Source organism: Arachis duranensis, chromosome 5, assembly GCF_000817695.3.
Source record: "Arachis duranensis cultivar V14167 chromosome 5, aradu.V14167.gnm2.J7QH, whole genome shotgun sequence".
Lineage (NCBI taxonomy): Eukaryota > Viridiplantae > Streptophyta > Magnoliopsida > Fabales > Fabaceae > Arachis > Arachis duranensis.
Genome location: NC_029776.3, coordinates 87,423,546 through 87,436,200, shown reverse-complemented (window position 1 = coordinate 87,436,200; position 12,655 = coordinate 87,423,546). Strand labels below are relative to the sequence as shown.

At 34.9% G+C, this 12,655-nt stretch overlaps 3 protein-coding genes across 3 annotated transcripts in view; 2 read left to right on the top strand and 1 right to left on the bottom strand.

Moving 5' to 3' along the window:
• Window positions 1–5,171, top strand: LOC107490169 (ATP-dependent 6-phosphofructokinase 3). The gene is made up of 14 exons (XM_016110942.3): window positions 1–333; window positions 782–828; window positions 946–985; window positions 1,576–1,638; window positions 1,735–1,872; window positions 2,143–2,301; window positions 2,384–2,437; window positions 2,558–2,626; window positions 2,744–2,873; window positions 2,971–3,236; window positions 3,661–3,709; window positions 3,798–3,952; window positions 4,204–4,380; window positions 4,868–5,171. Exons 1-14 carry the CDS (start codon window positions 79–81, stop codon window positions 4,949–4,951), a joined length of 1,686 nt encoding a protein of 561 aa, XP_015966428.2. The 5' UTR covers window positions 1–78; the 3' UTR covers window positions 4,952–5,171.
• A 1,163-nt stretch (window positions 5,172–6,334) lies between these two features.
• On the top strand, window positions 6,335–9,190 carry LOC107490168 (AP-4 complex subunit sigma). The gene is made up of 4 exons (XM_016110941.3): window positions 6,335–6,583; window positions 8,101–8,187; window positions 8,476–8,544; window positions 8,703–9,190. Exons 1-4 carry the CDS (start codon window positions 6,443–6,445, stop codon window positions 8,835–8,837), a joined length of 432 nt encoding a protein of 143 aa, XP_015966427.1. The 5' UTR covers window positions 6,335–6,442; the 3' UTR covers window positions 8,838–9,190.
• A 120-nt stretch (window positions 9,191–9,310) lies between these two features.
• LOC107490166 (glutathione hydrolase 3) overlaps window positions 9,311–12,655 on the bottom strand; it is a 3,665-nt gene continuing 320 nt past the window's right edge. The window contains exons 2-7 of the mRNA XM_016110939.3: window positions 11,684–12,021; window positions 10,990–11,508; window positions 10,518–10,753; window positions 10,132–10,396; window positions 9,753–9,890; window positions 9,311–9,660 (exon numbers count right to left, since the gene is read on the bottom strand). Coding sequence (XP_015966425.1) covers window positions 9,412–9,660; window positions 9,753–9,890; window positions 10,132–10,396; window positions 10,518–10,753; window positions 10,990–11,508; window positions 11,684–12,021 — 1,745 coding nt within the window. The 3' untranslated portion in view covers window positions 9,311–9,411. The remainder of the gene's footprint in view (window positions 9,661–9,752; window positions 9,891–10,131; window positions 10,397–10,517; window positions 10,754–10,989; window positions 11,509–11,683; window positions 12,022–12,655) is intronic.

Below are 12,655 nucleotides of genomic sequence, written 5' to 3'. Positions count from 1 at the left end.
GTCAACTCCGTTTACTATAAATATGTTTACTTTGATCTGCTTCTCCGATCGTTGATATAACTACCTTCCTTTCTTCGAATGGGTTCAGTTACCGTTAGTAACAAAAAGCCTCAAACAACTTCCCTCAACAACTATAACAACCTCGCAACCGCTCCCGCCGCGAACAAAACAGAATCTGTTACGACCAATAATAACTGTAACGGGTGGATCGGTGGCGAGGGAGCATCAGCGATGACGTCAGCTCCCAATCCCAAGCCTAAGATAGTTTACGGCACTGCAGGTTACATCCTCGAAGACGTTCCGCATTTCACTGATTATATTTCTGATCTTCCAGTACGTCGTCGTTTTCTTCTTCTTCTTCGGAACTATTCTACTCTGCTTTTCTCTTACGCTGATCACTCATCGTGTCTTAGCTTTCTTTTTTCCGCTCTGTTTCACCTTTTTTGTGCTCTTTTCTCGCAAAGTTTTTTTTGTCGTTATTAAATAAATAAATAAATATATTTTTTTTGGAAAAAATTATATTTCTCTATTACTAATCTTTTGGTTCATGCATCAGTCGGTGCCTCGGTGGTTTATTGCTGTTATGTATTAATGGTCCCACAATTATTTATTTATTTTTTGGTGTGTTAATTTAATAATTATACTTTTGCGAATTATTTATTATTTTGGTATCAATTTTAGTGAAATAATTGTTTTTTCCTGCTTCGATAATTGGGTCAAAACTCAAAACCTGCGGCTGATAAGCGGTATATTTTTCCTATTTTGGTGTTAATTTTTGCAGACATACCCGAATCCTTTGCAAGACAACCCTGCTTACTCTGTAGTTAAGTAAGTGTTATTTTTTTTTTCTGTTCGTGTTGAGTAATTTTCCGTTTACTTTGCTACCTCTTGTTTGTGATTATATACTTTCTTTTATGATTGATGTCTTGAACTTGTTTTTTGCAGGCAATATTTCGTGCATGTCGATGACAGTGTTCCGCAGAAGGTTTGTGATTATTATTAATTATTATCATCATTATTTTCAGCTCTTTTTAATGTATTTCAATTCATGTTCTAATCATATACCCGAAACACCCGCTGGCCTAATTAATCCACCTATGAATCTATGAACATTAATATAATAAACTGAATACTGATTTGTATATTAAGGTGGCGGTACCGTTACCCCCTATGCCAGATATGGACCCCCCCAGTCCAAATAATGGAAACGATGACTAAGTTGGAAGCATGTTTAAGACTGTGGTCCAAAATCATACTATCAAGGTCAATTTTTTTTTTTTTTTGGGAGGGGGGGGTTTGCAAAAAAATCCCGATTTACTAGCATCCCGCGTTGACGCAGTGTCCGGGAAGGACTGCATCCAAAGGGTGTGTAATGTATGCAGCCTAATCTGATAATTAAATCAGTGGCTGTTTCTACTGCTTAAACCCGTGACCTTGAGGTCATAGGAGATAATGCAGCAGTGGCTCCAAGACTCCCCCTTCTTGTGGAAAAGCTGGCCTAAAATGTTGGTTGCAACTTAGACATCCCTAAAATCATGTTGTTCATTTCCATTTCTGTTTTTGATTCCTAAACAGGTTGTTGTTCACAAAGATAGTGAACGAGGAGTGCATTTTAGGCGTGCCGGACCTAGGCAAAAGGTATATCTTCAGCTGTGTGGCTTTATTTGTGGAATAATGATTGGTATGTATGGTACTTTCTTATTGCTAATGGCCTTTTAAAATCGAAATTTTCAGGTGTATTTCGAGTCGGATGAAGTCAAGGCCGCTATTGTCACTTGCGGGGGACTATGCCCTGGTCTCAACACTGTCATTAGAGAGCTAGTGTGTGGCTTACACCATATGTATGGTGTGAAGAGTGTACTTGGAATTGAAGTAAGTTTATGTTTATGGCATTACTTACAGCCTTCCTAAATAGTTGGCTCTCTTCCCTTTTCTTTATTAACTTGTATAATAAATGTGAAATTGTTAAAATCCCCTTAAATTGTAATATGGTTTTTCTTTAGATCCCTCCTGTGTGCTGTATTTGGGTGTATAATGCTTCATTACCTTGCTTTCTCCTTTCTTTGTTGCCTAACAAGCAATAGCTTTCATACTTGGTTATTTTAATCTGTCCTAACTGAGCAAAAATATTGTGTTTTGTAGGGAGGATACAGGGGTTTCTATGCTCGCAATACAATTAATTTAACTCCTAAATGTGTTAATGATATACACAAGCGTGGTGGAACTGTTCTTGGTACATCCCGTGGCGGACATGATACCAATAAGATAGTTGACAGTATACAAGATCGTGGAATCAATCAGGTATATGACTCTGCATTTCTTTATATTTACTAGTGCATATGTTGTTTGTTCTTCAGACTAATAATATCTCTCTAAATTTCAGGTTTACATTATTGGAGGAGATGGAACTCAGAGGGGTGCAGCTGCAATTTTTGAGGTATATACGGTTTCAAAAATGATATTGATCAAAGATTATATTGATCAAAGATTTAGGAGGCTAATTGTATTAAGATAAAGTAGCAATTCTCTAATAATTCAACTTTGATCATCCATGCAGGAAGTTAGAAGGCGTGGTCTCAAAGTTGCAGTTGTAGGAATCCCCAAGACTATAGATAATGATATCCCGGTACATATCTTGCACATTCTAGTTTCCATATCAAATGATTAAAATGCAATTATTATTTCGATGAGGATATGAATTGCAATTTCTTTGTTTTCCTAATGTCTCTCTTCTGCTTAATAGGTTATTGACAAGTCCTTTGGCTTCGACACTGCCGTTGAAGAGGCTCAACGAGCTATAAATGCAGCACATGTGGAAGCTGAGAGTGTTGAGAACGGTATAGGGGTTGTCAAGCTGATGGGTCGCTATAGTGGTAAGTTACTATGTTTCCCTGTTTGTTATGATAATGGCTTCACTCATCAACTAATTAAACATGATCACAAGAACTTGACATTGCTTCCTCGTTTCAGGATTTATCGCAATGTATGCTACTCTTGCGAGTAGAGATGTTGACTGCTGCTTGATTCCAGAGTCACCATTCTACCTTGAGGGTCCTGGTGGACTTTTTGAATATATAGAGAAACGACTTAAAGAAAATGGGCACATGGTTATTGTTATTGCCGAAGGTGCAGGACAGGAACTTATGTCTGAGAAAATGCAAACCATGAACAAACAGGATGCTTCAGGAAACAAGCTTCTTCAAGATGTTGGGTTGTGGATATCCCAAGAGATTAAGGTTGGATTTTTATACGCTTTGTCTGTAGTAGATGTATTTTCTCTTCTATGAGACCTTTGGAAGTATTATCCTCTTAATTACATTGTCAGATGTGGATTGCCTTGTTTATTTCACACATTCATAAATTTGTCTGCATGGTTGAATTCTCTAGGAGTTGTAACAGAACATTCTTTGTCTGTCATACTGAATTGGAAATGTTTTCTGTTGTCTCAAGTTTCCAATTGATGATTTCTATGTCCATCTTTTGTAGAAGAAACGAAAGAATTTACTTTGAACTTAAGTGTCTGAGAATGTCCTTTCATTAGTTTATGGTAGACCATGAAAAAATAGAGTCTATTTCTTTCTTCACCATTTCCTTTAACTATCAAGAAACATTTTGTGAATATATTTTCTGCTGCTTATTTTCCGCATTGTGTTCTTCCAGGATCATTTTGCAAGAGAGAAGACGATGGCCATAACTCTCAAATATATAGGTTTGTGAAGATTGAACTTAGAATTCTATGTATTGACACACTACAGATAATGATGTGAGAGTATTGCCTTCCCTTTTCTGTTTTACAGATCCAACTTACATGATTCGAGCCATTCCAAGCAATGCTTCTGATAATGTGTACTGCACACTTCTCGCTCAAAGTGCTGTTCATGGAGCAATGGCAGGTTACACTGGCTATACAAGTGGACTTGTCAATGGAAGACAAACTTATATACCCTTCTATGTAAGTCCATCATTGAACGTTTGGTTCTCCATTTTCATTTTCAATGTTTTATATATGTTCATATTTTTATGAAGCTGCTTGTTTCCCCCTCTCTCCTTTGCATTTGTTTTCTCATTCTAACAGAAAAATAAAGCAAGTTAACTTTTGCTCAGGAAGTAATAGTAGCAGACTAAAGAGTATTACATTTTTTGGGTTGCAAAAGTTGTGGAAGTCTTTTGGCCTAACTCTCTGTTGGGTTCATTTTTATGCAGAGAATCAATGAGAACCGGAATCATGTAGTGATAACTGATAGAATGTGGGCTAGGCTGTTATCTTCGACGAATCAACCCAGCTTTTTGGGCGACAAGTGTCACAACAAAGACAACGTTGAAGAAGAAGAACCATTAAACCAGTTGCCAAATGGAGATCTTTCAGATGATACCTTGAAGGTTAAGAAAGAAATCAGCAGTATTTAACAATATGCTTTCCAGATGATATTACCATTCCTTCACACCCCTTCACCCTGCTATATGCATTTAATTTGTAGTAGTATATATGAGCTTTTTCTTCTCTTTTTTGGCCCCCTCCACTCCATAAGATGGCTGTGGAAAAATCAGCCTCACATGAACAAGATTTCAGTTTTTTTCTTTATATGGTTCTGTCTTGTACCTTGTGAGCCAATAATTGGAGCGTCTGCTGTATCCACAAACGAATATTAGTGGCTTTGATTATGTTGTTATGTGCTCACTATCGGCATTAGGCAATTCAAATATCTATAATAATGTAGGCAATATAGTAGAAAATTGCGTCATTGAGGACAATGTTAATAAATAAATAATATATGTGATTTGTGTGGGATTGGATACTTTGGAGTTTGAATTATATTATTGGACGTATATGATATTGGTGGCATTCAATGTTTCCATGATCTAACAGGTGAACATCACATGCTGCAAAGGTGGTTGGCAAACTCGTGGAAGAAAGGGGAACAAGAAAAGAAAAAAGGGTCATGATGAATAGATATGATACGTGAACGTGATTATTGCTGTTTGAATTCAACTGATGATGTTTGCAGAAGGGTCTAGCTTTGGAAGTTTGAGAGTTCTAGAAAATAGAAAACGTGTATGATAATGATCCCCCATCCTTGTGCACCATCGCATGGGAAACTTGTAAAACTTGCACATGACATGATGATACCCGGCGGCACCGGATTAGATGGCGCAATATGTTTTAGACCATTAAATAGTCGCATAACAATATATTTCCCTGCCAGCCACGGTTTATGTTCAAATTGTAAACCGTGGTTGGCTCCCACGGTTTATATAATATTAGAATTTGCACAACTACGTAACATATTTCTGTTTTGCACATTTGAGTAAAGAATTCATTGATTTTATTTAAATATGTCATTTGCCCTATATTTTATTTAATCATAAAATCTATTTTTTATTTTATAAATTATTTTATCATTCAACTATCATATTTATTGATAATAAAAATAAAAATAATAACAAATTACATCTTCTATTAATCGTAATAAATATTTTAGCAATTCTAATCAATTATAATTTTATTTTTGATCCGTATAGATTTGTGAAATCGTGTTTGTTAGATAATCAATCGATTGGATGCACAAAATAATCGATTGAATATACACAACACTTTTGAATGGAAAAAATGTGTCTAATCAATCATATAATTTTTTTATAATAACATACTTATATATTACAAAATTTATCAACGTTAAATTATTATAGAAAAATTATATAATTAAAACTAAAATCTTAAATTTTTTTTATAAAATCACTTGTATTTAAACGATACGTGAAAACATAGAATTGAAATTAGTGCATCCAAATTGAGAATTTTGAGTTTTAAAAATAAAATGAGAAAAAAATGGGTGAAGGACTAGTTTGACGTATGATATTCAATTTTAGAGACTAAAATGAGTCACTTAATATAAAATAAAGAACTAATTTGGTACATCTATAATGATAAGTGACATGTGATACAAACTGACACGTGGCCAAATAGTATTGTGATACATGACACAATTGTCTATATCAGTTTGACACGTGTCATTGGTCAACACATCATCATATTATTACACGTGGCTAAATTATAGAGTGACATATGTTACTAACAGTCTACGACTATGTCATCATGCTGTTAACGAGGATTAGAAACTAACGTAGTGCATTTTTTTCAATTTTAGAAACTTAATTGGTGTAATTATAAAGATGAATATGATTTTATTATAAAGATGAATATAATTTAATTATAACTATGAATAAAATTAATTATATAAATGATAAATATAAATTTAATTTAATTTAATTATATTGATGATAAAGTTCGATAAAAAATAAGAATTTGAGTTCCTTCCCTGTTGCTCTACACACATTTTTTTTAAGAAATTGTTAATAAAAAGTATTAACAAAATAAAAATGCCAGGTGAGTGAGGGTATGTAAGAACTTAGAAGAAAGGAGGAGGAGGGAGAGTGCACAAAAATGGGGATCCGATTCGTGCTGATGGTGAACAAACAAGGGCAAACGCGACTTGCCCAATACTACGAATACCTCACTCTCGAAGAAAGACGAGCCCTTGAAGGTGAAATCGTTCGCAAATGCCTCGCTCGTAACGAACACCAGGTACTAACCCTAATCCCCCTTTCACATGCTCATCGAAATTTACCGACTTTAATCGCATTCTGAGCAATTCGATATCTAGTTCTCAGAACACACGATCATAATTGATTTAGATCTACGTTGGTTTTCATAATTTTTTAGATTCAGGTGCTGGGTTGTATAGGAATTGGATTAGGGAAATCTAACCTAGCCTAAGCCTCGTTATGATAGGATTTTCCTGATGCTTGAAGAAGAAATTCAATTAATTGATAATGATGATTTGGATTGACATTATAAGATTTTAAAGGCCTGTTTGTGACACATTGTGTTAATTGCATGTTGTAAATTTTAGAATTTGTGCTCTGGTATATGTAGTTAAGTTCATTGTTATATCTGTATCAGCATGGAACCTTATCAAAATGTAGTTTTTGGGATTTGAATTTTGATCATCTAAAGTGAGGACTGAAAAGGTTTGTAAAGCAAGAAAGTGAGAGAGATTAATGTTTTGATCAATAAGTTTTAATGTGTATGGGTCCCACTAAATAATCTGAGAGTGGTTAATCCTTACTTTCTGACTTTGTGGAGGAGTTAAACTCCAGTTTCAGTCTGTATGTTCCAAAGGGTGTGTTAATAGGTATTTTGTCCCGAGATCGGTTGCCATCATATGCGAATATCGCAAGGATTTCTATCCAATGTGGACATATTCAAGCCTCTGAAGCCTAGATTACTATTATGCATAGAAGCATTTGCTTAGCTTGTTGTGATTATATACACCATTGTTAATACTTTTGTGGTTAGCATACTCCAACTGCATTGAGGAGTCTTATCATATGCCTAAGGAATTAAGCACTTGGCTATTTTTCTTAGCAATTTCTGATTTAGGCATTACAAAGTTCCTGTGAGTTGGTGAAGCCATTTCAATTATTAGCTTAAATTGAGTTGCCTGGGTTACCAGGATGCCCAGGAGTGTAGGAGTATGTATGTATATTTTTCTAGCCTCTTATTTTCTGCAATGTGTTATACATCTATTTTATTCTTTTAATTTTTTAGCTGAAGTATATCAATCTTAGAAATTGTTATATTTTTGTTTTGAAATTACTTATTACATAATTCATGCTAGTGTAAGTGTGCCTTCTATGTGTAATGAGTACAAGCCAAAACTGTGGACAGAAGCGGTCAATAAGAGCAGATGGAGGAAGAAAGAATTCATATTACACTGAATAACCTTAAATTATTGATTGAATATCAGAAACCTAATACGAATTACAGACAATACTAATAATAGAATCAACTACTTATACTGTCAAAAAAACCTACTATATATAGGAATCAGTCATTACTAAAAGTAACCAATTTCCTAAAGGGGTATAAACTCTCTAATTGGTTATTGGTCTAACTAATATGACAGCATTCCACAACTAATATCTGTCTCCTAACACGCTTACATTTGTCTTGACAAGCATTTAGTCTATTGCAAATATCTGACTTACCTTACTGTTGATGCTGTTCAAAGTATAATTGATGCATTTTCTTGATGACAGTGTTCATTTGTTGAGCACCGCAACTACAAAATTGTATATAGGCGCTATGCATCTTTGTTTTTCTTAGTTGGAGTTGATGACGATGAGGTAAATAAATTTTTCTCCATGTCTTATTTTATTTGGTTTGAGGAATGAATGAATTTGAAAACAACAAATCATGTAACTAACTACTCACTGCTTTGTCATCTGCATCCAAAACATAAAGGAAGATTTTGCTTGTCCAAAAGAAGAGGAGAGGGCATTTCAATAAAATAAGAAAACGTGGAAATTATTAATCTTGTGAAAATATCCAACTTTTTCTGTAAAACATAGTTATAGACTGTAGTTTGAAAGTATGCTTGATTACATATTCTTCTTCTATGGATACTGTTGCAGAACGAGCTTGCTATTTTGGAATTCATACATCTATTAGTTGAAACCATGGACCGTCATTTTGGCAATGTGGTAAGAATAGGAGTCTATGGGTTTTTATAGTTATTTAGTTTCCTAGTTTTATCTTTGAAACCTACATTACAAATCATTGTTCTGCCATTTTCGTCCATTTTCTGAAAGTAGATTTCCCATTAAATAAATATGTTGCTATGTCTCTTTTCTTCTTACAGTGTGAACTAGATATCATGTTCCATTTAGAAAAAGCGCATTTTATGTTGGAGGAAATGGTCATGAATGGTTGCCTTGTGGAGACAAGCAAATCAAATATTCTGACTCCAATTCAGCTGATGGACAAAGCATCTTGAAGTAGAAAAATAAGAAGAATGGCCGATGATTTCTGTATGATTATTGACTTTCAAAGTCATTGTTCTGTGTACAATATCATCATTAATATTTCTGTTTGTTTTTGTTCTTTTCCTTCTCGATGTGTTAGTGTGGGATTGGCATGAACTTTAGTATTCAACTACCTCCTAATGATTTTGAATATCAGAAATTAAGAACTTGTAGAAGTTACATCAAATGCAGTGGGTCCTCAAGCTTGTTCATTAGGTTAGCTCATTTGTCTGCTTAAACAAATGTCAAGAATTCGAATTTTGTTTTATGTATACAGCCATTTGTTGGCCATTAGTAGACTTTTAAATGGAGTTTTAATCTGTAATCTCTTGTTGAACTGGAAAACACCGTGAGAAACCAAAAAAGAAACAAAATACAAAGGCTTATAGTGGTGCTAGATTTGACAGAAAATTTTTCTAGTTATCTACCTTTCCACAATAAACAATTAAAACGAGAAATTGAATATGTACAAAGTATTTTATACATGGCTAAAAATCTTTCTTTTTGTTTTAAAAGTTCCAATCTCAATTGATAAAAATCAAAATATTAAACAGCTGCAGGACGTCCACCTTTTCTGGGGTCACTAACACCTGTTAGAATGCCATTCTTTTTATGTACATTTTTTATGTCTTCACTCTTAGTAGTTTGAACAATAAGCTGAGTAATAGCTAGGGCTCCAGATTCACTCAATTGATGGCCTCTCTCTTGTAGGAAAATCCTACTTGATTTTAAAAGCTCAATGTGATCACCATCATTAGCAGTCAAGTTCTCATACCTAACTACATTTGGTATTAGCTGCATGAAAATGAAACATTCATTTAGATTGTACTTAAGGAGCATAGAAGTTAAGGGAAATGCTTGAACAAAGACTAGTTATTAGTTGGAACCTTGTGATAGATCCTTGGACTTTGAACTGCATCCAAAGGTTCCATTCCCAATATGAAGTGATTCATGAACACTTGAATCACTGCTGGAATAATGTTAATTCCACCACTGGCTCCAATTACCCCAATCAAATGATCATCCTGACATAGAATAGCAACAAGAAGCTTAGTGCATTACTCCGGAAGAAAAGGTGTTCTCTCTCTGTTCCAAAATATCTGCTACTTATGAAAATTTAGTATATCAACGATTCCACATATCTGGCTACAATTTATATCAAAATATGTGTATAGCAAAGATCATTATGTTGCAAAAGAAAACCATTTCTTTCAGAATCCAGACATTTGTTAAAAGAAATCATCATAAGCAAGCTGCATGCAATACCTTTGTGATGATAATAGGAGTCATGGAAGACAGAGGTCTTTTCTTAGGTTCAATAAAATTTGTTGGAGCTGGGGGAAGTTTATCAGGGGATATATCAGTTGGTATAGAGAAGTCATCCATCTCATTGTTGAGCACAATGCCAGTAGAAGTAGAAAGAACTCCAGCTCCAAAATGAGAGTTCACTGTTGTTGTCATTGATACAGCATTTCTATCAGAATCCACAATGCAGAAATGGCTTGTACCATGATCTCTAAGTGGACTCCACCTGCAGGACATGGTTATAGATTAAACCTTGTTCATATCAACAACATTACTATGCAACATGCCAAGCAAAGAGAGTTTTTTTTTTTCAATCAAATTACTATGGCAAGTGGATACATTCATACCTGTTCAAGTAGTACTCTGGGGGGAAAGTAGTGTTGTCAAATATCCTGCGCTGAATTTTTTGTGCAAAGGATGGGGAAAGCATTTCAGATTCAGTGTAACTGATGTCTACGAAGTCCGGATCGCCCAAGTTCATTCGGACAGCATACATGTGTTTCAACGCTTCTATTAATCGATGAAGGCCTAGATCGCCCTTTGCAGCTTCAGGATCTCTATAACTGTTGAAGATGTTTAGAACCTGAAACATACCAATAATCAAAATAAAACATCATACAGTGGAAAATGACAATAACAACAACAATTAAGTCTGGTATTACTAGTTGGAGTCGGCTATATGAATCAGATAAAAGAAACAATAGTTCCTTGAACCGATACAACATATATGCCTCTTTCCATATGTTTTATACCATAATCATTCAAGAAAGGATAATGTCATTTAAAAACAAATGAAGGGATAGAATGTAATGTACTCACCAAAGCTAGGCCTAGTGTTCCACTTGAAGGAGGTGGCATTCCATATATTGTGTATCCCATCATATTCAAAGTTACTGCATCTGTTATTTTCACCTTATAATTTCTTAAATCCTCCATTGTTAAAATTCCACCACCTTCTCTTACATCCTTCACTAACTTCTTACCAATAGTCCCATTGTAGAATGCTTGTGGCCCTTGTTCTGCGACTGCCTCTAAGGTGCGGCCAAGTTCCACATTAGAACACAATTCCCCTTCTTTTAACAAAACTCCATTAGGTGCATATATGCTTTTTAAACCAGGATCATTGAATATTTTATCTGAATCATCAGCAAGGTAATCTTCAAGAGTTGGAGATACCAGAAAACCATCTTTAGAGAGTTTTATAGCCGGTTCGAATAAGGTCTTCCATGGCAATCGTCCGTACTTTAACCATGCTGCGTGAAGGCCAGCTATCTCGCCAGGAACTCCCATTGCCAAGGCACCTGAGCTCTTAGCTTTAGGATTATTCTGATACATGTTCTGTTTTGTTGATATTAATATATCTAAACAAACATTAGTTGCTATTTTCAGATTTATAAGCAAGAAAAATTATCAAAATCGAAGCACATCGGTTAGGTGCAAACCTACAATTGCTTCATTCTTATCAATTTTGTATCCTAAATCATTTCATTTAACATGAAAAGTTAACTCAAACCTTTGAAGCATGTGAAGGAGCGGTTTCTCTCATGTCAAAAGCTTGGGCTTGAGAGGTTGAAGAAGACCGGACAACCATGAAAGCGCCGCCTCCAATGCCACTTGAAGCTGTGAAAACAACACCAAGGCATAATGCAGTTGCCACTGCTGCATCAACAGCATGGCCACCCTGCCTAAGCATTGAAGCACCAATCTCTGAACACCGCGCATCATCGGCTGCAACAACTCCATGTTCTGATTCAACAATGTCTGCCTGATTTCTTAATGCACCTTCATTAGAACTTTCAAACCTTGGTACAACCTCAAAATTTATGCTGCCTCTCAATGCAAACCCAACAACTGAAGAAGAATAGTGTGATTAGGCAAATATAGTAAGTTTGAAGCTGGTCAAAGGGCATAGAGTTCAAAATACTAGTCACTTTCAAATCTGCATCATTTTTCTAGATTCTGCTTATCTTCTATTTGTGATTCTTAGTCATTTTGGTGGCAGCATGAGAAAACTACATTTCTAGGTATATAACATGGATTTAATTTTGATGCCCTATTGTTGTAACTACTTCTCAGATCGCATGAATAGTCATCCAAAAAAGTGGATGTGATGGACCCACTATGTAACAAAATTAAACTCATAATATATCTCATAGAATCTTAATTTTTACAAACTAAGGGTTATTTTTGTCTCTGGTATCTAAACTAAATTTTATGCTAGATTGCAAGTAATCATTAATCTGAATATTCATAAAATCTAATCCAATTTGAAAAGCATTCTGCTTTGAGTTTCCCTGGCATGAATGAATATGGTGAGCACTGAGCAGTGAAAATGAGAAATTCAAGAAAGAATTTTGAACGGTTGCATATAATTTGGGTACTCAGCACACACTTTTTTTCAAACAGATGATAGAATCAAACTTTTTATCCATACAATTGATTCACAACATAAACAACAACAACAATCTGAGAGTGGAAGTTCCAA

Excerpts from the sequence above, each read along its gene's own strand:
- LOC107490169 (XM_016110942.3), top strand. The coding sequence starts at position 79 with ATGGGTTCAGTTACCGTTAGTAACAAAAAGCCTCAAACAACTTCCCTC. Across the intron at positions 334-781 it reads ATTATATTTCTGATCTTCCA|ACATACCCGAATCCTTTGCA; the intron begins GTACGTCGTCGT and ends TAATTTTTGCAG. Across the intron at positions 4,381-4,867 it reads TTTCAGATGATACCTTGAAG|GTGAACATCACATGCTGCAA; the intron begins GTTAAGAAAGAA and ends ATGATCTAACAG.
- LOC107490168 (XM_016110941.3), top strand. The coding sequence starts at position 6,443 with ATGGGGATCCGATTCGTGCTGATGGTGAACAAACAAGGGCAAACGCGA. Across the intron at positions 8,188-8,475 it reads TTGGAGTTGATGACGATGAG|AACGAGCTTGCTATTTTGGA; the intron begins GTAAATAAATTT and ends ATACTGTTGCAG. Across the intron at positions 8,545-8,702 it reads ACCGTCATTTTGGCAATGTG|TGTGAACTAGATATCATGTT; the intron begins GTAAGAATAGGA and ends TTCTTCTTACAG.